Below are 26,381 nucleotides of genomic sequence, written 5' to 3' on the forward strand. Positions count from 1 at the left end.
GTGATCGCTGTGTTGCACTGAACATGTTTGTCCCAGTCTATTCATCTGCCTAGTCTATGATAAGACACCATAAAAATCACCATTATATCTCAGGACCAAGGTATATGATGATGTACCAAGAATCATCATTATGCAGATGGTAACCTCATTTCCAAATAGTGACCCCTTTTAGCTGTAGCCAAACTTGGTCATGTGAAGCGTCCTATGCATATTTTCTCTTATTTGGAGAAAAAGATGATGATGACTATGATGCTAAAATAAGACTTTAGGTTAATTGCTATTGATTAGTTCTTTTTGTTGCCATTTTTTTCTATTGTGACTGGTTTATTGCCTCAAATTCATATACAGAAAAACTCATTACAGTATCACAGAGAGCAAGAACGAGCCACAGGTCAATGGAAAGAAAAGGTTATCCCAAACTGGTTTTGCTGCTACAGAACATCTCACATGGAAAATCAGTATGAGTCAGATCTGAGATAGGTATTTTGAGCCATAGCACAGGTGTCCGCTGCTCATCCTTTAATAAGAAACAGTATTAAATAAGCCCTTTTTCTTTGGCTCCTGGGGTGAGGCAGTAAATCATTTCCCCTGGAAGTGGTGCATCATTTTTTATGTCTGTGTGAGCAGCAGAGAGTAATTTCCTTTTGATAGGGGTCTCTTTTACATACTGAGACCACCCCACATTCAGAATCCCACAATGAGCTCTACTGCCTTCAGGAAAATATTCTTATTCTCAGAGCAGCCTCCCGTGTACCACTGCATCACTCTGGATTTGTTCCCTGTAGCAAATATTACTTACATATATTAATCTGCTGAACAGAAGAGCTCCACCAGTTGAAAGTGTTGCTTTGAAAACAAATGTGAGTTAAATTTACATGTACAAACACATCTACAGTTTTGGCTTCTTTTGGGAAAAGGAGAAAACCCCAACACCCTCAGTTCCATTTGTCATGGCCAGAGTTTACTTTCATAGCAAAACTTTCTATGGAAGAATGATTAAAGAGAACAAAATCATTACATGCTGAGGTTTAGAAAAGTCTGTCCAAACTGGATGAGAGGTGACTGACTCACTGGAGTGTAGACTTGACCTGACTGCTATGGACTGAAAGTGCTTTTTTGAAGCTCTTTGTCTTCATAAATGCTATCTATAACATCTCTCATAGTGTCTTTTCTGCAACGTAAGATAATGTGAGCTCACACAGTGAATAATTAGCAGCCAATGGGCTAAGAATAATGGATATGGAAGCACTTTCCAAGAGGGGATTTTTTCCTCTTTCTGTCGTTAGACTTTTCAGAAGAGTATTTGACTAGTCAGAGACAGAAGGGATTACATCCTAAAGGTAATTAATATCAATCAGTCATCAGTACTAGCTGATTTTGTGAGCTGTAATTACTGAGGAGTCCAACAGCTTGGTCAATCACACCACACAGAGGGATTCTGGCCATCTCCTTGCTCTCATCCATGGAGCAATGGTGGGCTTTCACTTAGTCACACAGTACAGAGTTCTCTGAGGGAAACCACAGAACAGCCTATGGGCACGAGGGAAAGGATATCAACCCCTGGTTTGCAGCCTGGCATCCAGAAAGGGCACAGAATTTGGCCCCTCTTCTGAAAAAAATCCCATCAGTAGCAGACAATGGTTGTGACGTGGCAGCTGTGACTCTGCGTGATGTCCTAGCTTCCTGAAGGGAACTTCTTCGTACTTCCTTGGAACAAACCCATCAGATTGATCCTGTTGTAAACTGAATGGGCTGCTTGCTCTGAGACCTGACTTACGTTTTAGTGTTGTTTAAACCAGGCATAATATTGTGCTCATCCTGAAGCACAAACTTTAAGGTCAAAGAGAGAAACCAAGATGTTTGTCAAAGTCCTGCCTGGCTTAGTGGGTGGTTTCAGCACCACTGACACTCAAATTCTTCTTAGGATCCATTTCAAGCACTCAGGTTCCTCCTTTTTCTCTCCCTGAGATCTCAATATTTAAATAAAACCCGGTTTTATCCTGCTTTCAGCACTGCATCATGTTTCCCTTCTGTGTAATGCTTTAAATATTCTTTAATTGTCATCACACATAATAGGAGAATATTATGAAAGCAATCAAACTAGACGAAGTGTCTCAGAACATCTACAGCTGTGTTCAGCTCTCCAGATGAAACTCAGGATAGCTTGAAGGCACAGCATACATCAGACTCAGTATAGTCACTATTCACCCAAGGCCCCAAGGCAAATATGGGGGGGGAGGGGAATTAAAATAGCTAAAAAAAAAAAAAATAAGTGCTGGCCTATCCTAAATGAACTTAGATGAAGAAACAGATGTAATATTCCATGGGGCTCTTCCTACCCAAAGAAAACAGCCTTTCTGGGTTAGTAACCTGGAGTTCCTCCTTTTCACTATCTCATTCCAAAGGATTGCAGTGCAGGCAATAGCAGGAAAAAAAGCAGTTTAAACCAATGCCAACATATAATTGAACTGGGTTCCTAATCACCATTCCACAGGATACAGCAGCACTTTAAAAGCAAAATGTATTTAATCACAGTGTCCCACTGACATCAGTTCAATGGCAGCTTCAGCTGCTCTCACCTTCAAGAGAGAACTTTCTTGCCCAGACTTCAATTAATCACGCTGTCTAATTGCTCGACATTTTCAACCTTGTACATACTCTTTGCACAAAAACCCGTCACTTCCACTTGTTCTTTCTTCTCAGTTTGAATATACAGGTCTTCAGCCAAAACAGAAATAAGAAAACTCCCCTATCCAGATTTCTCCTTCCCTGCATTGCAAAACAAGACTGTAGCTGCTTTCTGATTTGCTTTCTTTGTCATAATCAAAACAAAAATCAATATCCCCAGGGCTCAGTCTCCTCAATTTTAATCCATTACAGAGATTGTTAGTTTTCTGGCTTGTGCAAATCAAGTTCTTCACTATTTTCCCAAGAATTAAGATGAAACATTCTTTCAGCACATGTTCCACGTTTCCCTGAAACTGATTGATCTGCTTTTAAATCAGTAAACTTTTCAGTCTCCTACTACACAGCTATACTCTTGTGCTTTACAATAGGAAATTATTTCCTAACTCCAATTTGACTCTTAAGTTATTAAAGTAATTTTTTTTATACTTTTATACTTCAGAATACACCAAGCCACTGAAAAGCATCTGGAATTTTCATTTGTTCTTGAATAGTTTTCAATATGCTATTTCCTGTATTATATTTTAAATAGAACATTTCTTTAAAGAAAGCCTTAAGATAGAGCATTCAGCAGAAGCAGACATGAGAATGGAACTTTCTTGATCAACAAGTCTGCTCTTTATGTATATAAATTCTTTCTCTGTTCAAAGCATGTTCTCTTCTTCTGAGACAACACCCGTTTCTCTCTTATGCTTTTTACAGCCTGTTTGCAATGAAAATGGGTCACAAAGTGAACATGCTTTATACTTCTAAACATATGACCATATGCAAGGTTAGCTGTATTGTGTCATGTTTTCAACTGTGACCAGTTACAAAAGTCCAAAGAAGATTGGTGAGAAGGATAAGAATATATTCATATTTCTCTGTTGTATTCTCTCAGTTCCAGTGACTCGTAGGTTCTGGAAATTCAAGAACTGTGGATAATACTGTGTTTAAGTGACCTTGATGAATGTTTCTTCCATCCATTTATGTAATTGCTATTTAGCATCCACAAAACACTATGATAAGGAGCTTCATAGTTCAATTATGCATTGTGTAAAAACATTTCCTTTTATTTGTTATCAGCCTTGCTGGCTTTCTTTCAATACCATCTGCTCATTAAGAAAGAGAAAAAAACAACCATTTCTTGTTTACTTTTTTCCATATTACTCTGGATTTTCACAGTATGGCTTAGGATAGAAGGGGCCTCTTTAGACTGCCTAGCCCTGATCAAGCAGGGTCACCCAGAGCTATTGGGCTTTGTGCATCTCCATCGATGGAGATGTCAGAACTTTTCTGACCAACCTGTCCCCAGATCTGACTAACCTCACAATAAAAATAAAGCTTTCTTGTCTTCAGATTGAATTCCCTATGTTGTAATTTGTGTCCCTTGCCTCTTGTCCTCTCACTGGACACTACCCAGAAGAGCCTGACACCATGCCTTTCATTCCCAGATATACACATTGATAGGATCTGCTGGAGCCTTCTCTTTTCCCGGCTGAAAAGTCCTAGCTCTCCCAGCATCTTCTCATAGGAAAGATGGACCAGACCCTTAATTGTCTTTGTGCTCCTCTGCTGAACTTGCTTCTTGAGCATCTCTTTTTTAGACTGAAGCTTCCATGTCCAGCTCTTGAACCTGTGCTGCAAGTCATATCCTTCCCTTGCTTATCCTTCTCATCTTCCTATATTCTAGATCCAACATATCCATTTAGGGATAGGACAACCATAGCTTTGCTGGAATTCAGAGTATAGATGGCACATGCACACACGCAGTAGCATGAGGATGTTTTCTGTACATTCTCTATTCCTTTTCTAACAAATCCTAATGTTCAATTGCTCTTTGACTGCTACTGAGCACAAAATGATATTTTCCTAAAATGATTTATTAGAACTCTGAGATCTCTTCCCTGAATAAACCTTTTAACAGATGGGGTTGTATAATGCCAGTTTCTCCTTGTGGTATTGTTATTATTATTATTATTATTATTACTTTCAAGTGCTTCCCCCTATTCTTCCTTCAGTTTTTGCTTTGCTTTCTTAAACAAAAACTGGAAAAGGAATTTAATTAGCATTAGCATTTTTTGCTCATTTCAATTATTTTCCCCTGGCAAAACAGAAAATGTGAAAGGAGAGGAAAAGAAGGAAAAAATGGTAGAAATGTATGGCTAAAGACAGAATATTGAAGCAATGACTGATCCTACAAGTGACATTCTTTCTGAGGTGGTTACAGCATAGCATATGGGAACGTCTTTTACATGATAAGTCTTTGCACTGTGTCGTGGTTTAAATGAAGTCCACACAGAGCTCGTTCACTCACTCCCCACCCCCTTTGCTCCCCCGACTCCCAAAGAGTTAGGAAGGAGAGTCCAAAGAATGTAGCCCCCACGGGTTGAGATAAGCACAGTTTAATAGCTAAGGTATAACACAAATCACTACTGCCACTACTACTACAAATAATGATAAAGCAAATAACAAATGAAGATAATACAACACCTCACCAGCCACCGACCCATAACTCACCCTACCCTGCCCAACCGAGCACTGACCGATACCTCCTCCATGCCCCCAGAGCTCCAGCCCTTCCAGGTCTCTCCCGGTTACATCCTGGATATGACGTGCTATGGTATGGCTCTTCGGCTAGCTTGGGTCAGGTGTCCTGCCTCTCCTTCCTCCTGGCCTCCCCTCCTCCCTGGCAGAGCATTAGCTCAGAAAAGGCCTTGGACAAACCAAACATTTGAGCAGTAACTCAAAACATACTTGCTATCAGCAACCATTCTCAGCCCGAAAGTCAAAACACAGCACTGCACCAGCTACCAAGAAAGAGAAAAATGACTGCTACTGCTCAAACCAGGACAGACTGACAGAAGAATTCAGACCCCTCTATCAAGACCGTGGGTACTATTTCAGACATATACAAAGTAAGAACAAGGGCTGAAGACTTCTGGCATATGGAAGCCGAACAGCCATGTCTTTGCTACCTACTCTACCTACTCTACCTACTGCTATGTAACTTGCTCCTATGACCAGATGCTTGGAGGGGAGGACTGCTTTGCTGTAAATCTTTGCACTTTTCTTTCTTTTCATATTTCCAAGACAGTCTTGTTTAACTTCTGACATGCAGATTAACGGATATGAAACCCCACAGGATGTGATCAGAAATGAGTGGCTGTTGAAAGGCAGAAGAGGTGTGCCACCCTACAAATGAAGTAGGATGTGAAGTGTTCATTTTATAAGGATGAGAAGCACTCAAAATACACTGGGGACCAAAGGCACAACTTAAAGTTAAGAGAGTTGGGGTTGTTCAGCCGTGAAGAGAGAAGGCTCTAGGGAGATCTTACTGTGGTCTTTTAGTACCTGAAGGGAGCTTATGAAAAAGATGCTAACAAACTTTTTAACAGGACCTATTGTGATAGAACAAGAGGTGATGGTTCTAAACTGAAAGAGGGTAGATTCAGGCTGGATAAAAGGATTCTTTATAAGGGAAAAGGTGAAACACTGACACAGGTCGCCTCGGGAGGTGGTAGATCCCCTACCCCTGGCAACATTCAAGGTCAGGGTGGGTAGGACTTTGAGCAACATGATCTAGTTGAAGATGTCCTTTGGTATTTATACAGTTTGTTTTAACAGTTCTTTCCACTTTGATTTAGAAAAAGAACACCTCATCTTTTTCTGATATTTTCAGGTTGATCAAAGTGAAAGTGTGCAAGTTCAATTATTTCTAACAGAAGGTACACATTGTCTTCAGAGGACTTCTCCTGTCTTCTATGCAATTATGTAGTGTCCATTCTCATTTTACAGTTAACTATCAAGACCCAGCTATGTTATTTACAGGGGAACTTCAGGTCAGATATAAGGAAGTTCTTTACTGGGAGAGTGGCGAGGCGCTGGCAGAGGGTGCCCAGAGAAGTCATAAACGTTCCATCCCTGGCAGTGTTCAAGGTCAGGCTGGATGAGGCTTGAAGCAACCTGGTCTAGTGGAAGGTGTCCCTGCCCATGGCAGTGTTTGGAACATGATGAGCTTAAAGGTCCCTTCAACCCAAACCATTCTGTGATTCTATGTGGCATTTCATTTGGGCTCAGGCTGCTGGTTTTTTCCATACTTATTAATATTATAGAAATGCTCAGAGAATCTAGACCTATGGTGAAAATCCCTATGCAAACATAATGATATGGTCCTTGCTCAGAAGAGCTTACAATTATGAAAGGTCAAAAGAAAACAACACAGATGGATGCAACAGAAAAAATAAGATCCACTTGGATCCCTGCTGCCAGATAGACAGGATTTATAAGAGACTGGATAAACTGTTCATAGATATGAAATGGCAAAGAGCTGGCATTATATCTGTGGTGCACTGGGATGAAGTCTGTCTTTTATTGTGCCAGCAGAAATTCACTGTAATGATATCAAAATCAAGTAAAAGAAAATAAAAGTAGTCTCTTTCCCATTCAGATTAGAGACAAACATGCTGAATTTTATGGAATTACACAAAATAGGAGGAGAATAAAATCCTCACCAGGCATTTGAAAACTGTAGTATCAGTACAAATACGTGTTTAACTTCAGGTAATTCATGCAAATCTCTGCCTTACAAAAGTTAATAATTTACACTTCACCTAGACCAGAACATGTTTGTCATTTTAAGCTTCACAAAATACCTGAAATCAGGTAAAGAATAGAGATAAGAGCAAGCACATCTGAAGCCTAGCTACCATGGCAATTGGATGCTATGTGAAAATTTACAGCCCAAAGCTGGGAATAACAGAACAGCCAGTTGTTTTCCTAAGGCAATGTAATTATCTGCTCCATGATTTAAACTTGGTTGATGTGAAATACATTTGACTCTGTTCCAGCTTCTGAGAAGGTGGTATTTCTAAAAGATGGTACTGCCTGCTGCAACATCATCCACTAATAAATCTAGGTAAAAGCAGTCCATCTTCCTGGGACATCACCATCCCTTATGGTTCTGGGAGGAGACCACTCATCCTATTTTATTGGCATTTGAATGTGGGAGAGGTATCTCAGTGTCCAGTGACAGGGCTGTACTCCCAACACTACTGTATGTGAAGCTCTAGAACTCCTGCAGAAGTGGGCTCAATGGAAACAATGATATTTTCAAGGTAACCAACTGGGTGAAAATGTGATGGGATTAACCCACTCTGTGAACACTCCTGTACCTATGACTCACCTCAGAAAACAAGTGTGTGACCACAGAGTCCTACAAATTAAAGCCTGTCATTTGGATGTATGTTTAATTCACATCTCACAGTGAGTTCCACTACTGAGATCAGCAATGTCTGCATGCCAATGACTCTGACCAACTCTTAAGGAAGTGGCCCAGTACCGCGAACTTCTGCTCTGACAACTAGTAGGATTTCAGACTCCTTTAATATGATCTGAACTGGGAGATTCAGTTAGGGATGCCCTCTACTTGGTCCTTGAAAGGAACTGCCTGTACTGGAAAACAGAACTGCCATGAGTGCATTTCAACAGGTATTTAAGTTCCCAGCATGGTCCATGAAAATCTACTCAGTGCAGTCAGTGAAATCTATTTTAGGGTGAAATAATCCTAGATTAGGGACATAAATCTTGCTTCAATGTAATAGAATCATAGAATGCTTTGGGTGACAAGGAACTTTAAAAATCATCTAGTTCCAACACCCTGCCACAGGCAGGGACACCTTCCACTACAACGGGTTGCTCAATTTGGCTACAACTAAGAACATGCTATTTGAAATTGACGGGGGTAGCCAACCTCCATGGCAGGCTGGCAAATAAACCATGGAGAATACAGGTAACCCATGCTTTTCTAGGGCAACAGCTAGAGTCCAGGAGGGATACTGGCTGGATCTGGGAACTACATTATACAAACTTCCTTTTGAAACCCTAATTTGTGATCCAAATATCACAATATAAAGCTCAGGCTGATGATCCTTACCTGCTTGCATGGCAAAAAGGTAGGAAGAGATTATTCAATAGCTATCCAAGGGTAGTAGTTGATCAGGCTCCTGTAAATTTTTAACCTACAGGATTTAAACATGGGTACAGTTGGCAGCTTTAATCTAGTAGGATCAATTGCACCAATACGTGTCTGTATGGCTCCAACTACAATGGGCCCACATTCCTTTTTTATGTTTACATATTACAGTACAGTCCATTGTGTAAAGTGTAGTCAAGTTTTTGAGCAGTGAGCTCAGAGGTATTTTAGTCCAGTTCAGAGATATTTTAGTCCAATGTCAACACAGAGGATAACCCTGCTATCAGACCTGTGCTTGTCTTTGCACAACACCATAGCTGGAAAATGGCAAACTGCAGTGGTAATGCAGTAGAACTCAAAATGCAAAAAAAATTGAGTAATGAGAAGAACAATCTTTATGACTGAACAAAAGGCTCAACACTAAGGCTGCTATTGAGGATCATTAGTAGGTACATGACCAGGGATATTAATATGGGCAGCAGAATAATGAAATAGTGGAAAAACATACACTAAGTGAGCCTTTTGTATACATACTAATGGAGATGTAAGACTGAACTGTGGGTGTGCTGATTTACTCTGATTTAAATGAGCTGGTCTTCTTGCTTATCACATAGCTCAACCTGTAAATGAGAAAATAATCCTTGGGACTCATAATTGTCAGTTGTTCTTGAACACACCCATTTACGAACCATGTGGTGTTAAACTAGAAAAAACAGCTTTTAGAGATCCTCTGGCTGTCTCTCTTCATTGAATAAAACAATTTGTCTGTTGCAGCACATTAAATCAGGATCAGGTATCCATTAAACTGGATGACGCAAAAGCAGAAAACATGGACCCTGATAAAAAGGCCTGAGAATGCATCTTGTGGCTATTTCTTGCTTAAGATGGAAAATTGATAATCCTATTTTGCTGTATTTCAGTTAAACTTTATTTTTGTATGTATCAAACCTTAGCATTATTTAATGAGAGCAAAGAAACATTTTCATTCCTGCTGTTTTTTCTACAGCTTTCTAAGACAGCAGGAGAGAACTGCCAGAACTGTGTTTGACAGGAACAGGAGCTCCAGCAAATACATTTCTTCAGGCAGCTTTCAACTCTAAGGTACAGAACAAATACAAGCCAACAAACCTAGGCTGAATGCAAAATGCAATCAAAACGCATTGCCATTTGGCAGATTATAATGGCATTTCTGAGATCCATCTGAAATTAAAGCCCCAAGCGATGACACAATTTGTGTGAGAAAAGTTAAAAATGGGTCCTGCACCACTGAGCTTACAGAGCTGGGAGGGAAATGGAAGGTCAGAGTGAAAAATCTTCCAGGCCAATGGACAATGAATACCACAGCCAGGAGTGTAACACAGAGCCTCTCAGCCCCCATTTCGAATACAGTGTCCATCAGCATGGGAGTGAAGACCTGTCATCTCATTTCCAGAGTAGATACTACTCACTACCTTGTTATTGGCATGTGATTTGCAATGTGGAAAAGATAAACGCAATATGGGTCAGTCCGGAGAAGATACCACCTAGAGGCTTTAGAAAACTGTGTGGACTAAACACATAAACCACCTCTGAACTATGCAACACTCATTTTTAACCCCATTCAGGATGTCACCAAACGCAGCTCTCACAGTAGCTAGCTCTTTGCCATGCACTCCACTTTTAAGAAGACTTCATTCATTATCCCAAGGTCTGTTGCTGTGCTTTCCCTTGGAAAAGAAATAGCTTCCAGTGTAGTGCTGCCTTTGTAGATGGTAGTCAGAGACCTCAGCTGAATCACTCCCTTAAAGAAAGAGTTTCAGGGCCATGTGTGCTCCTGTCCTCACCCCTGAGGCTGGTGAATGAATCAGACAATCATTACCGCATCAGCCATGTCATCTTCACCTCTGCTGGGTCACAAAACTTATCAGCCAGATCAGTCACTGCATGATCAGACCTCAGCATCAGGACTGAAACAGTTATCTACACAAGAACAGCTCCCAGCAGGGGCTGCAACATGGAACAAAACCCCAAGTTTAAGATAAAATAGAATGATTAAGGGAACAGACACAGCTACGCAGACCAGATGTGCTATCATCAGAAATCTCTCCCTCGTACGTCAGCTGACGATGATACAGCGTTAGAAAGGTGACAGACACTCTGAGTACGGGTGACATCACAGATACGGGGGGGACAAAAACAATCCAGTATTTACCACAAGACTAAAAAAGCTCTGTTCCTGTCCTGGGAACACAGTGCCCTTGTCCGAGGGCACCACAGTAGCAGATAGGCAAGATGAATAGGCACTGCTCTGTACTTGCATGCAGGCACAGAGCTCGTTATTCTATATAAAGTTCAAAGGGAAGTAGTTTGTGAATGGTTTGTTAAAAGAAGAGATTTTTGCCTAATTACTTCCCATCTTCTTAGCTAGAAAACTCTTTATATATGACTGTGCTAGAAAAGAAACCTATTTAAAAAAAATCATAAATCAATTATTCTTTCACAATATGGGTTCTTCAGTCTCTAATCAGCAAGAGATATTAAACAGACATGGGAGAGAAAAGCCTTCTATTATGATTAACTTCACATTACGATTCCCAGTGAAAGAAGACTAAAAAAAGAATTGTGCAAAACATCTTCTTATTTTATAGATCAAGGAGAGACGAAGCAGTGTGTCACTGTGGAATGCGTGTCTGTACAATGTACCCATTGCATGTTCCAATTAATGCCTTAGAAACTAGCGAGATGAGGAAAGAGGCATTATCTTACTGTCACTGTGAGCACTACAGGCTGGAGCAAACTGAATGGCTCTACAATGGAACAACTCAGCTCCCCAGAGTCTCCACAGAGGTTCAGTCCTCCCCTCACATCACTTTCTGTGCACTGTAGTTTATGAATTGAACATCTTCCCTTCTGTAAATTTGCCACCTTTTGACCCCTCACTCATAAAGAAAGGGTTAGGGAAATATTTAGGATAAACACAGTTTTGTCAGGGGAAGGAACTCAAAGCAGCTCTGTTAAATTTTACAAAGGCTTTATTTTGAATTTTAAGTACCCCCCAGTGTTATAGCTTAACCCACTTTGGAAAGGACCATCCCGATTAATACCTGTGTGTAGATGAGCTATGCATTCCTCTCCAAGCAGTGCTCTTGCTGTTTCATGTTTGAACCCATGCAGATGAACCACTTCACTGCTCAATACTCCAGAAGGAACCAGAGTTTGGTATTTTACACTCCAAAGTGAAACTTCTTTCCCCCTGGCAGAGTCTGATCTAAATCACAGATGCTTGGAAGGACAGAACACCGATACTGCACTTAAAGTAGCTTTGCTATGACAAGGAATCATTCCATCAGCAGAAAAGGTTACAAAAACCTATTTTAACCACCTGCAATCTGTTTTCAATGACTCCCTTAAGACTCCTTAAATGTACACGCTTCAGATACCTCATAATAACCACTGTATTTTACCATCCAGTGATGATACCAGGTCTTGTGACTAACACCTCTGCCGATTACAAAAGGCCACTTAGGGATGCTGCCTCTCTTTGCTGCTACCTTCTCTGTGAAGAGGCGTTAAGATTCCCATTCTCTGTTCCTCCTTTCCTTTTCCAAAGCCATTATTCTTCCACAGCCTTGCAGAAGTGCTTTTTACTTTAGATTGCACACAAGAAGAACAAAACTGTCTGTAAGAACAGGACATTTCTTGTTAAGAGAATATAAACCTTTCATATTAAAACAAAGAGGTCATGCCTCTCTTTCTCATGCCTTAACCATAACACCACCCCCAACCCCACAGTCCTACTTTGGCAGTTACTGAATCATCCCCAAAAAAGAAAGTCTGTACCACTTTCTGCTCCTCATGCACTGGCAGTTTAAAACAACCAATGACACCATACAGGTAGGGGAGGTAAAAATAGAAAGATGGAACAATTTCTTTTGCTTCCCTCACCCTCAATCCCGACAGAAAGACCACCAGAGATTTCAGGAGACAATAAAATCAGTGTGAAAATGAGGTGGATGTTGAAAAGCAAATAGAACACCTGCAAACTGCTTCACAGCACTTTTCAACTGCAATTATACAAAACACAACTGCTGGATAAAATAATCCCATGGCAAAATTATTTTTTTACTGTTTTTTTTTTCTTTTTTGTAATGTTTCCTGGAGAGACATAACAGGATGGCCTCTGACAAATTACTCCGTGACACAACTGGTACAGCCTGCTTTCCTACCAACAACTGTATCACACTCTGATGATACACACGATGGAGCTCAAAGCATCACTCATGTAGAATCTGTGTTTACATGCCTTACATTTCCCTGGTTTGACTGGGGACCTACCTTTGTAAAACATCACAGGATTTCACCTTTAGGGCTTGTACTCCTCAAGACAAAATTGGTAGTATTAGTTATTCAAGGGATTCAGATCAGAGACCAACACATAATATATTCACAGTATTGGATTACACAGAGATATTGAGCCACAATAGATAATCTATTTAACAGTCTTGCTTTAGCAGGTCAACCTTTAGACTAACATATCAAAAAAAAAAACAAACCCTTTAATTTACAACAAAATGGCTTATTCCCCCCCAGTTGTTTTACTTTGAATACATGATGCTGCACAAAGTTCTAAGAGCCATCATATTCTACAAAACAAAGTTGCAACTTACTTTGTATATAAGGATTAAAAGCATTTATTGAAGTGTGGACTTTTAGTAACAATTTTCAACATTTGGTATTTAGATCACAAGACTTGAACAAATACATTTACTTACATCTAGTATGTTGTAGCAGTCCCAGTGCTGTCCTGTTCTTCAGCTGTAAGGGTTCATAAAAGCTGGGAACAGAATATGCAGAGCAGCCCCAGAAACATCACTAGTTGGATCAGGGACATAACCAGTTAGTTTGTCAGTGCTCACCTGGTACATGTTCTGCTTTGGGAAATACACTGCAAATAAATACAGGTTACACTCAATAAGCAGAAACACATATAAGCACACTGTTTGGATTAAGTTCCACTGTTTGGATTAAGTTCCATCACTGTGCCTCATGTTCGCCATTCATAAAGTAGTCAGTGATGTACAGTGAAGTCAGGGTCTTCCTTAGCCTTACCTATCATATTCAGATACCATTTGGGTTCACATGCTAACATTTGTAATTGACTTAGTGTATAGTTTCAATAGGCTGTTGCATAGTCCAGGTTACAAATTTTACACCACAAGACACAGTGAACAACCATGTATTAATTTGTCATGTGTTTATAACAGTTATTGAACATTTTATAAACCTTTCTGCAAAGTGCAATGTGCTGTAGGATGAAGTTGATGGTGTCTTTTGGGTTTTAAGGAAGAGTCATGGTCTGGTCAGCTGGTACAGAGCAGCTCATGCCTCTATTCTTCATAATTAGTGCTGGGCTAATTGGAGGAAGTTTTCTTAAAAAGAAACAGAAGAAAAACCCTACAATATAGTTGAAATGGCTGCAGGTCAGGAGTCAAGAACTCAGATAAAAGTGTGGCTACATCATACAAATCAAAGTTGTGCGAGCATGTAGGATGCCCCTTCAAAACAAAACCACCTATTTCTATGTAGAGTTTTCTCTTAATGTCTGAAAAGTCTGTGCTCTCAGAAATATGTTTGTAAGATATTACAATATACAGCATGCAGAATGAGTTCCTGGGAAACGGAGGCAGTAGAGAAATATGTATTTTTGCCAGATGAAACAAGAATAAAAAACATCACAAGAAAATGATAATTATCACTTCCCAAAGAAGAGTCAGCTAAAGATAAGAGATTCTACTGTGGCACCACTGTGGCATTGTGGTTTGCCAGCTAACACAAGCACTAAGTAACTGGGGTAGTAACAGCTCCTCCAATTTGCACACACAGGGGAAAAGAGGAGCTGAACCAATGTTGTTCTTAAGTAGCAAATTCGGGTAATAACTAGAAGCCCATCACAGCCCCAGTGGGGTTTTCTCCATCAAAGCTCTTCTGGTGTTTGCTAGTGAGGCAAAGCAGAAAGCAAGACTGACTCACTAATATTAGTCAGATTCAGATTCAAATCTGTTCGCCTTATCTTTTTAATTGGGAGGAATTTCTTCCTGACTTAAGTCATTATTATAAAAAAATAAAGAGTATAATAGCACCCTTTGAAGACATCCACACATTCATGAAGAGCTAATTATATTGCTGAACATTCAAACCAGATTCATTATGAACTCAACATGTGGCACACAAGTCATTTTATCAGGGGCCTTATTCCTACATCAAGCAAACTGAGAAGTGAAAATCCTTGCAAAAAGCCCAGAGTCATAAACATAATCCTTTAGTACACCGTGTCTCGGCACATAAGATTAAAAAGACAAACCAGAACACATCAAGACTGCAACAACAAAGAGTTTATTAGTCAAGAATATATAATCACTGTACAGAAAACATTCCGAGTTAAAATGTGAAATAATGAACCGCTCACTGTGCATTCTGGTTGCTGAGCCTGTTAGTGATGATTTAATTGGCTGCCTACAGCAGGCTAACTTATCAGCACTTAGAAACATTTTTGTAAGCAGGGAAGAAATGCTTGTCCTTTCTAAGTGGTAACATTGCCCAGGGTGGGAAATAAAGGAACATATGAATTACATTTAGAACTTACACAAGGAACAAAGTTGGTGGGAAGGGAAGAAAGGGGATTGCTGTAGCTTTGTGGTTTTTCTGCATGGAGGAACTGTAGCCTCACTGTTGTCTTTGTACATACTTATATGCCTACAGCAGTGATTTTATTTTTAAATAATAAAGTATATTAGCAGGTGCAACAATTTACCACATCGTATTCCAGTTACCTTTGGCTTGAGCCTTTGAGGCTCAAATGTTTTCAGTGGAAAAAAAATGCCACAGCGTTTGAGCCCCAAGGACGGGATAAACAACCATTTTCCTTTTAATAATGGTTGGTGTTGAACCTTCAATGAACAGAGACTCAGAAAGCTTCTCTACCTCCTGAACTCTCTATTCTCATGCTACCAAACCTGCAGCTTTTGCCTTCCAAAACTGGTGAAGTCCACAAGGGCTTGAGAAAGTCTCTTTCTTGAGCATTTGCTTTTTTCCACCACAGGTAGGCAAAAGGCTTATTTTCTCCAATACTAAAAGAAAACAAAAAACACACAGCACAGCATTTATTTAACTTGGTTTGCTCTTAAAGTGGTGTACTCTTAAGTTACACGTAAATTGAACATGTTTAAAAACATGGTGAAATGCCTAAAGGCAGGCAATTTTCACAATCCTTTAGGTGAATAAACAGCACGGGAACCAGCTCTATCTGCCCCTTGACAAATGTTTTCATTCAATCTACACAACCCTGCTGGTAGATGTTCCCATTTTTATTTTGGCATCCATTAGGAGGAAACAGAAGCCCTGGTCCTGAGGGAAATGAACCACAGCTGCATTCTGGGATGCAGCAGCACTGGGACCACAGCTTGGAGATATTGTAAAACCATGGAACATTTGCAGCTTAAATTGAATTTGCTCCTAAGCAGAGAGCAGCCAAGCATTAGCACAACCCCAGACTGCACAGCTACATTTTAGGTAGACACCCCTTACCCCCCAGTCTTCTTTTTTTAAACACTGCTTAACATGAGCCCTGAATGCAACTGCGTTGACTTCTAACTTCACAAGTAAAATAAAATGTGAAATTAGTCACTTCAACTGAAAACTGTTTTCTTCATCTGCAGAAATATATAATGCTGCTAAGATGAAAATGACTCTCAAGGGAGAAATGGCTATCCAGTCTTCATTAGTACCAACTAAAATTACTATATTTCTCCTCTTGAGCACTATTGTACAACACTATTAGCTTATTCTAAATGCTATATTTATTTACTTTTGAGATATTTTTTGACAACCATTAAGGAGACAAGTACAATATAAAAACCTCTGTAAAATATCTGACAGTATAATGGGTTAGAGATACATCAGAAACTATACTAAAGGCTTCATGACAGTTTTGAACTGAATTCAGTTTACTATAGTGTTACAAAAGAACAATACCAAGCTGATACCAAAATATCTAAATTGCTTTATCTAAGAGCTTTACTTACTACAGAGTAATACATAGAATACTGATACACACAGTTAATATAATAATCAGCCTTATTAAAAGCTCTTAACTACTTCAGTAGACAGATTTCTTGTTGGCCTATTTTGAGAGGCAATAAGAGGACGAATACTACTGAAAAACAAACAAAACAAAAAAATGGTTGAAGAGCATTTAAAAAAAATGCATGGCATGAGGCTGAAATCTGCTGCTTAAGCATGTGTTGTAATACTTATGTATAGCTTGGTTGAGTTTTTTAAGGCAGCTTACTCTTCAGCTGGCCATTGTGCAGGATGACCCCTTTACAAGAAACTCAATGACGCACTAATTGGCCAGTTGTTCAACAACCTACAGACTGTGAAGATTCCAGCATATTCTTACTGCCTCAGACAAAAAAATGATTTTAACTGATGAAGTACTAAGTATTACTATAAAGCATCCTATCTCCCTTGCAATATAAAGAGAACAGGCATTAATTACATTTAATTATGATGGATTAGTTGTTTTTTAAAAATACATAACTAGATCTCAGATTCTTAAGACTCATGAACTGCTGATTAATTTGTGACTATTCTTTTTGTATCGTCCTCACAAACAAAGGAAGTGTGCAAGTGTAATTATTTGAACATGAATGAAGGCAATAATCTGAACTCCAGTCTGACATAACATGGAGCCAAGAGATGCCGTATGCACTTAAAAAGCAACTATGGTTTTTATTTTAGGTACCTAACCCCAAACGTAGAAAGGAAAGCTACAAGCATGAGGCAGCAAACTCTGCAACACTGCATGAGAGGAGTGCATGAGGGCCTCAGGAGAAACATCCCTAAAGTATCCAAGATGGAAGCCAGCATCAGCCAGCTGGGGAGGTAAAAACCCCATAATGACCCAACCGGATCAGGCCTGCACCAGTGGCTGTCACATCAGCTTATTTGGTACCAAAGTGTCATACACACTGTGGGCTTGATTTTTAACTCCCCAAAATATGAATGGAAGATGCAATTGGTGTCTGCTGCATTCTGTATGTATCAGCTTGTTGCTTACAACACCAGTGCTGGGAGCTACAAGCCTGGGGTTCAAATTCTTGCGTACTTTTAAGTATTTTGAAAGAATATATCCTATGATTTTAAAAGCAGTTGTAAGTGCTGAAGAAAGGTCAAGCAAGAACAAGGCTGAATGGGAAAAGGTCACCTAAATCAAACCTGTGATCTCTGACTTTGTAATACAGTTTCACAAATACAGTAACAACAGGGAGAGGCTGGCAGTCACCTAAAACACATGAAGAAAAACACATGCCTTTATAAAAAGTGACTGTCGGTATGCGATTAAAATAAAGGTCAACACACATATTGGAAGCATTTATAATTTTAATCTTGAATGTCTGTAATTATTTTTACTTGAACCCCAAGGTATATGCTAGGAATTTTTCACTTTATCTTATTAAATTACTGTCCTACAATCTATGCTCAAAGTAATCCATAATCAATGACAACAAATTTTGCAACATTTTCATATAATTGCACTAATTTTTTTCACTTCATGTGAAAGATCACCTTTATCAAATATATATGCAGATGGAAATTACATTTTTGCTTCTTACCCTGCATGACCGTGCAATTCTTCAAAATAAAAATTAAGTTTGCAGGAAACAACAGATTAGCTGGAAGACCTTTAGCAAAACGGACAGCCATAAAAATAGTTCTCTTCAGTTTATATCAGAATTTGATCATTTTTTTGAAGAAAAAAATCAATGAAAAAACCCTGGCATAATGACTGGCTTTTCAGACTGGTTTAATTTTTCCTCTCAATTCCATTTCTTGTCATGAGTCTAATACTTTAGACAAACAGTGTCATATCTTAAATCCATGATAAACACAAACTAAGTATGTCAGATGGCTTTAGGTAAAAAACATAGCCAATTCAAAGAAGAAATGCTTTTGTAAACAGAGTTGTATTCAACATGAGCAGTAAACATTGTCTTACTGTGGCTTGTAGTTACACAGCACATATACATGTGGTTAAACATTTAATCCTCCATACTTTAGCAAAAATAAATTGAAATAATAAAAATAGCAGAGACAGTAATTTATTACCAACCCAGACCATTAGCAAGAATCAGATAGTGCATGAGATGGGAACTCTGGAGAGCATTAGTCCAACCTCCCTGCTCAAACAGGATCAAAGACAAATAGTTGCTTACGATATTGTGCTACTGGATTCCAAGTACCTTCACAGAAGGAGACTCTGCCACTCTCTGAGAAACCTTTCCCAGTGTCTGATTATCCCCACGTTAAAAATAACAATTTCTTTATGTTTAGATGAAGCTTCCTGGTTTTCACCATAGAATCACAGAATGCTTTGGGTTGGAAGGGACCTTAAAGATCATCTAGTTCCAAGACCCCTTTAGGTACTAGAAGCTGCTCTAAGGTCTCCCCGGAGCCTTCTCTTCTCCAGGCTGAACCAACCCAGCTCTCTCAGCCTGTCTCCGTAGCAGAGGTGCTCCAGCCCTCGCAGCATCTTTGTGGCCTCCTCTGGACTTGCTCCAATAGGTCCATGTCCTTCTTATGATGGGGCCCCAGAGATGGATGTAGAACTGCAGATGGGGCCTCACCAGAGCTGAGAACAGGAGGAGAATCCCCTCCCTCAACCTGCTGGTCACGCTCCAGCACTGCACACTTCCTACAAGCAAGGAGCCCAATTCTCACTGTCCCAGTGAGAGGTCTCAGCCACCTCCTACAGCCCCAAATCTGGAAAACTGCATTATCCCTCAGGATCTCCATCTGTGTTGAGGCCTCTGACACAAGGGATAAATGTTCACATAGCCGGTGGGGATCATGTTCTGTGGTACAGTGCAATGTTGGAGGAGATACAGATGCTGTTATGTGAAGATTTCCTGGCCCCTTCTGTGCAATCTGCTGTGCCTGTTAATGATCAAAAAAACTAGCTGGAATGCACAGTTACGGAAGTCTAGCAGAGATAGGAAAGAAAGGAAGTTTATCTTCAATCATTTACTTTGGCAATGAAAGCTAAGGAAGTTCTGGATTGCTCCCTCAGAACTCCATCTTTCCAATTCGTGGTTCTTACTTTGGTAATACAATCAGTTACATCCCACTCAGCATGTTTGCTAAGATGCATTAAAAATGTTTCTGGGACTACTAAGAGCTTGCTCTCTGGTCCTGGCAGCAAGAACACACTTCTAACTTTCTGAAAAACTAACTAAAACAAATGATAAACAATGAAATTAAGTCTTGAAATAACCACTCGCAACCTCTCATCTCACTCATCTTTCACAGAGACCACCAACTGAGAAGGTATCTCACCTGTGCAAACTTATGTATCTGCTCCACCACTGCTGCAAAGAGGGCATGGACACTTTCATCAATTAGACTCTGCATATAATGCACAGCTTCTTCATCAGACAGGTCCAAACGAAACTTGTCCTGCACCTGGAATGGGGATGGAGATGATGAATTTTAATTCAACATTCATTAAACAAGAATAAAATGCCACCTCAGAAAAAACTTCCAATTTCGCATGTTACATACATTGCTGGAAGATTCTGGACGATCCCAACCACTTTTAAAAGTTTGTAACATTTCCTCATTCTAAACTTATTTTCAGATAATATTGCTGCCTTTCATAAACTGTAATGCAATAAAGAACACAGAATCAGAGGACGGGGTGAGCAAAGCGACCCTGTTGGAACTGACCTTTCTGTGGCAGGTGAGGATTTCATTAACTTTGATCATATGCATCATCCATTAACAGCTGGAGACACTGTTGTTTCTCCTTCTAACAGCAACATATTTTAACTATTGTTACCACTAACACATTTTCCTTAGTGCCTGCATTTTATGTGTGAACTGAAAGCTGAATGCACTGTAATTAAGAATATAGCAACAGCTATACTTTCTCATTTCAGCCTTGGCAAGGCTTTGACCCATGAATATTTACCATGGTGCAGTGCATGACTTTCTAGGAGTTCCAACAAAGTAATTCCACGTCAATTGTTCAGGACTGCTCCTGAGGCCACTTCCTCTTGTTCTATTGCTTGCTACTCTCTTGGAGAAGAGATCAACACCAAACTTCAACTCCTTTCAGGTAGCTGTGGAGTGCAATAGGGTCTGCCCTCAGCCTCCTTTTCTTAAAGCTAAACACCCCTCCTCCCCTTAGCATCACATTTACTATCCCCCAGTCAACTGCGACTTCACCAGTGAGACAGGATTGTTCACTGCTCATGACTGAAAATGGCTCAGTAAGTGCTTCTGCCAGCTCCATCAGTACCCTTGGGTGGATCCTACCTGCCCCAGAGACCTGTGTGTCTATGTATTGTAGCAGGTCACTGGCCATTTTCCCTTGGATTATGGGGGCTTCATCTTGTTCCCGGTCCCTGTCTTCCAGCTCAGGGGGCTGGGTACCCAGAGAACAACTGGTCCTACTATTAAAAACTGAATCAAAGAAGGCACTAAGGACCTCAACCTTTTCCTCATCCTTTTATCACTATGTTTCCCCCCTCATCCAATGAACAACAGAGATTCTCCTTAGCTCTCCTTTAGTTGTTAATGTATTTAGAGAAACTTATTTTACTGACTTTTACAGCAGTATCCAGATTAAGTTCTAGTTGGGCCTTGCCCTTCTGATCTGTCCCTGCCTAACCTGAGTTGCCTTATTCCACATGTCATAAATTCTCATTTTTTTCCTGAGCTCCATCCAGAGCTCTCTGTTCAGCCAGGCTGGTCTGTTACTCAACAGCTCATCTTTTGACACATGGGACAGCTGCTCCTGTGCCTTGAAGAATTCCTTCTTTAAGAATGCCTAGCCTTCCTGGACTCCTTTGCCATTCAGGACTGCCTGCCAAGGGACTCTGCCACCCAGGCTCCTAAACAGGCCAAAGCCTGCCCTCCAGAATCCAAGGTAGCAGTTCTTCAGACCCCTCAACCTTACTTCTCTGAGAAGTGCCCAAGACAGCCTTCAACCACCACGTCATCCACAAGTCTTTCTCTGTTCACCAGCAACAGGTCCAGCAGGTGCCTTCCCTAGCTGGCTCATTCTCTGTGTCAGGAAATTCTCTTCCACACACTCCAGGCACCTCCCAGACTGTTTCCACTCTGCTGTGTTGTATTTTCAGCAGACATCTGGTAAATTGAAATCCCCCATGAGAACAAAGACTAGAGATAGCGAGACTTGCCCCAGCTGAACATCAAAGAATATTTTGTCTACCTCTTCAACCTGGCTTGGTGGTCTATAATTGACTCCCACCATAGTATCCGCCCTGTTTGCTTTCTCTCTGATTCACATCTGTAAACGTTCAACCCTATTGTCATCACCATTAAGCTCTGCACAATCAAAACCCTCCCTATCACACAGGGCTACCCCATTGCCTTTCCTTCCTTGCCTATCTCTTCTGAAGAGTTTGCAGCTATCTATCTGTTGCAGCACTCCAGTTGTGTGAGTCACTGCACCACGTTTTCAGCAGAGCAGCTATGTCACAGTTACCCTGATGCACAATGGCTTCCATCTCCTCCTGTTTGTTGCCCATGCTGTGTGCACTGATGTAGATGCACTTCAGCTGGGCTATTGATCCTGCCACCTTTTTGAGGGACTGAAGCTCTAATTCCTGCATGACCATTCTCAGGTACTTTTAACACATCAAATGACCCTCACATCTTTGCTCTGCATCATCTCCATCTACTATCTCCACTGAGATAACAGACGAAAGGACCTCACTAGCATGCCGTCCCTCAAATGCTGGCATGCTGGTCCCAGGCTTATCTTTAGTGAAACTGGTTTTAACCTTTTGCCCCTTCAAATTTTGTTTAAAGCTCTTTCAATAAGCCTAGATCCTAGCATTCTCTAATAATTTCTATCCCCGCAATTCAAAACTACTAGTCACCTTACGAAGTAGTGCTCATGGCAATGTGAAAATTGCCCAACAAATTCGCATTACTTGCACAAAATTAATTGCTGCCATTTAATCACATGCTTCATTCTCACAAATTTCAAATGATGAGAGCTCTTGTGGAGACCATCTTATTCATCTGCTTTAGTCTCCTGCATAATGAGCCAGGTAAAATGGTATCAAACATCAAGTATGTAACTCATCATTTAGCTGAGAGAATCTGTTTTGTGCAGTCTTTATACTGAGACAATGTTGCATACGTGGGGTAAATTGTTTCAATGACTAACTGCCCTATTTAACAATTGTGACTTTTTTCCTATCTGAATTTGTCCAATTTCCATCTCAAACCGTTGAGCTCATTAAGGTTTTTTACATTAAAGAACTGTCCATCAGCAATCTCTCTCATATAGACAAATATCGAACGATTTGAGCTGCATCTTAACTTTCTCCTGGATGTGCCTAAGGAGACTGAATCAAGTTTTTCCTGAATATTTTCTATATATTCACTTTTTTTAAGAACTGACAAAAAAATGTAAGCCAAATCATTTAAAAAATGTTCTTAAGAAGGTCCTATCTGTGAGATGATACTACCTTCTCCTCCCATTTTGTATTCTTTCTTTGCACCAAGGATACCACACATGCAATCACCCTCTTTACCACAGCAAAATACTCTTCATATTTCAGTTTAGTATTACTTTCAATTTTTTTCAAATGCAATGTACTCCAGTGTAGTGGCCTTTAGTACTACACTGAAAAACACAAGTTTGCCTACCAAGTATGTAAAAATAATGCTGCTTCATTCAAGTTATAACTGTTGCTGGTGTTTTTGAATGAAACATAAATAGTTTTTCCTCACCCCTCAAAAAGAAGTTTTATAGATATGAAAGGATAGATTTAGCAAATAAAAGTTCAAATTCTCAAGGAAGCAAGCACCAGCCTGAAATAAAGATATTTAGAATATATTTCAGGCTAATATTACAGAATTTTAATCTTCATGAGTAACATGGTAAGAAGGAAGTTTATCATCTCCCACAGACATATTAGAAGCTTGACAGCCACAAAAGCATACAGTAGAATCCAACTGACTATCCACAGGCTTGCAATTATGCACAAGCTTAAATACCTCCCCAAATTATAGCACAGACTTCTAGCAGATCTATTTTCACACTCATAGAAGTGTTCTAATAAGAATTCAGCAAAATTGCTAACATCAGTTTTAAAGCCAAAACACTGCAAAGGTCTTCTACACAACTCTAGCAATCAAGAACTTCAGTGACTTTATAATAGGTTCAAAGAAGAAGTTTCACAGTCAGTCATACTAAGATGCAGCTTCATTCTATGAAATTAATGACAACTTAAACCCATTTCCCACCTTCCCCAGGAACACACTGGCACAGTGATAGATGTGGAAAGAAATTTAACCACAGTTAGGTCTTAAGATCAGTTCACAATTAAAGCAGGATCAAGTGCTGTCAAGTACTAAATCTCTGCATGAAAGTTTTTCAGCACTGCAATTAAAACTGACTGCTGCATTCTAGCCCAGAAAAAATATGGCAAGATGACAAATTACCTCCCATTCTGCAACAGCAAGATTCATATACGTTGACTTACAGTTCTTCTAACAATACCAGCAGTAATTATTATTTGCAATCTCTGAGTTCCAAAATAAACTATGTATTCCAAAAGCCAACAGTTTCTCACAGAGGAGGTTAAAGTAGGATGAGACATTTGCATGGTGTAAAAAAAACTAAAAAAAAAAAAAAAAAGTTCTTTTTTGGGGGGTAGAACTCCAGTGAGTTACAGAATTATCTCATGCTACACACTTAAGAATGAATACTATGAAGGCATGAAAAATGTCCCGTCACAGTTCTCACTTTGGCATTTAAATTATGTGAATTGTTTCAGTTTGCTCATTAGTATTTGTCAAAGAGAAAAGAAACATACTTGATCAATCTGGCTAAAGCTTTGTTTCCTTAAAGGGAAGTTTAAACCCCATACAACATATATACACTGATTTTAAACACCATGTCTCAACAGCAGAATTTGAATGTGCAAGGATGGAAAGGATGGACAAAGAACTAGAAAGTCCATAGAGATACTGAGATTCAATTTTAAGGTTTCAAATTGTCCACTTCCTACTTCCATGCACAGCGGGTAGTTTAGTAATAAAGAATAAAAGAACAAGATTGTACAGTTACATGACTAGAAATTTTATTATACAGTCAGTTATATTCCATTATTGCTGCCCTTGCAATGAATTTCTCAGTACCTACAGAGAACACTGGTTAAAGCATTAATTAAATGATTCTCCCTTTTTAAATGCAAAGATAAACTTATACAGCACTTATCCTTAATAGGGACTACAATTACATTTACACATTCTATTTATAATCAGGGCACACTTTGAAGATACATTGTTATGCTTTCCGGAATAAACATAAGGATTAAGGGGCTAAGATATGGGGGCAGGGGGGTGAAATAACAAAAACAGATTTCAGTTTTGACTATACTTCTGCTGAACCCTTCCCCTAAACTCCCAAACGCAAAGCACAAACACCACGTGAGACCGTAATCAAAATCAGAATTAACGTCCTCTCCTCCTTTACCTGCCAGAGTGAAACAAAATACCTCAACCCAAAGCCAAGTGGTCACTTCATCCGTCTGTTGTAAAGAAACACAGGAGCCTATGATGACACAGCATCATCAGAGCAAACACTAACTAGGAATGCCACATACTGAATTCTAAGGTAGGTGAAGAAAGTTATGGGGATGTAGAACATCATGAGATAAGACTGTAGCAGAAACTAAACTATTTCATTGAAAACACATTTCCCATAAAAAAAAATCCCCCTAAGCCCCAACAAACCAAACCCCCCATTTTAAAGATATGAAATTTCAAACCTGTAACCTTTATGTGTATTTACATTTGATGTGACATTTCACTATAAAAAGGGAATGCATTAGTTAACTGAGAGGGAAAGAGCCTAATATCTACCAGAATAACAGGCAGTGTTAACTGCTGGTAACTTACACTAAATTTTTGTTTAAAATGTCTTCAAGGAGAACTAAAACCCTAATCATCATATTAAACATTGCAGTTAAAGATTTGAGATACTGGCAGGCCTGTGTCTTTATTTAGTTGAATGAAATTCCAACTTTACCCTTCTCATTTTCGGTATTTTGTATTTTTGGTAGCATATAAAGCTTAGGACTGAGAGATCATACACAAACCCAGCTGGCAATAGTGTTCATGTATGTAAGTGCACCAAAGTTCCAAGATTTTCATTTATGTTTTTTGCTTCTTAACGGCAAGACTGCCATCTCCCTCTCATCAATGAGCATATCTGTATGGTTTTGTTTTCTTTTTGTCCTCAAATATGAGCTACTATACAGTATAGACCATAGTTGTATTAAATGAAGGAACTTCTTTACTGGCAAACATCTCTGCTGAAACATTGCCTACAACAGATTAGGTAGTTAAGACTCAAGGTTAAGGCAAATTCTTAGAAAGCTTTTATAAACTTCAGGACAGTAACCAATTCCCTAATTCATTAATATTTGTAGCTATGCTTTTCATAGCTGCTGAAGAAGGTAGTAATGCATTTTGAGGTAACTTATCACATGTACATAGGAGAACCTTTTCTCAATCCTGTTTCGTTTTCAGACAAACTGCAAGTCAGCCATTCTGAATACTGGTGGCTGCTTTAGTATTTATTTTTCCAGCAACATTAAGCAGCACTGCCTGTATTTTCTATGACTCCTAGCGACATAATTTTATCATTCCTACACGG

General features: G+C 39.6%; 1 protein-coding gene across 1 annotated transcript in view; it reads right to left on the reverse strand.

Moving 5' to 3' along the window:
* Positions 1-14,989: 14,989 nt before the first annotated feature.
* PIK3C3 (phosphatidylinositol 3-kinase catalytic subunit type 3) overlaps positions 14,990-26,381 on the reverse strand; it is a 72,657-nt gene continuing 61,265 nt past the window's right edge. Inside the window, exons 24-25 of the mRNA XM_031051314.2 lie at positions 20,012-20,137; positions 14,990-15,744 (exon numbers count right to left, since the gene is read on the reverse strand). Of these exons, the coding sequence (XP_030907174.1) occupies positions 15,730-15,744; positions 20,012-20,137 (141 nt within the window). The 3' untranslated portion in view covers positions 14,990-15,729. The remainder of the gene's footprint in view (positions 15,745-20,011; positions 20,138-26,381) is intronic.

Source organism: Melopsittacus undulatus, chromosome Z (assembly GCF_012275295.1).
Source record: "Melopsittacus undulatus isolate bMelUnd1 chromosome Z, bMelUnd1.mat.Z, whole genome shotgun sequence".
Lineage (NCBI taxonomy): Eukaryota > Metazoa > Chordata > Aves > Psittaciformes > Psittaculidae > Melopsittacus > Melopsittacus undulatus.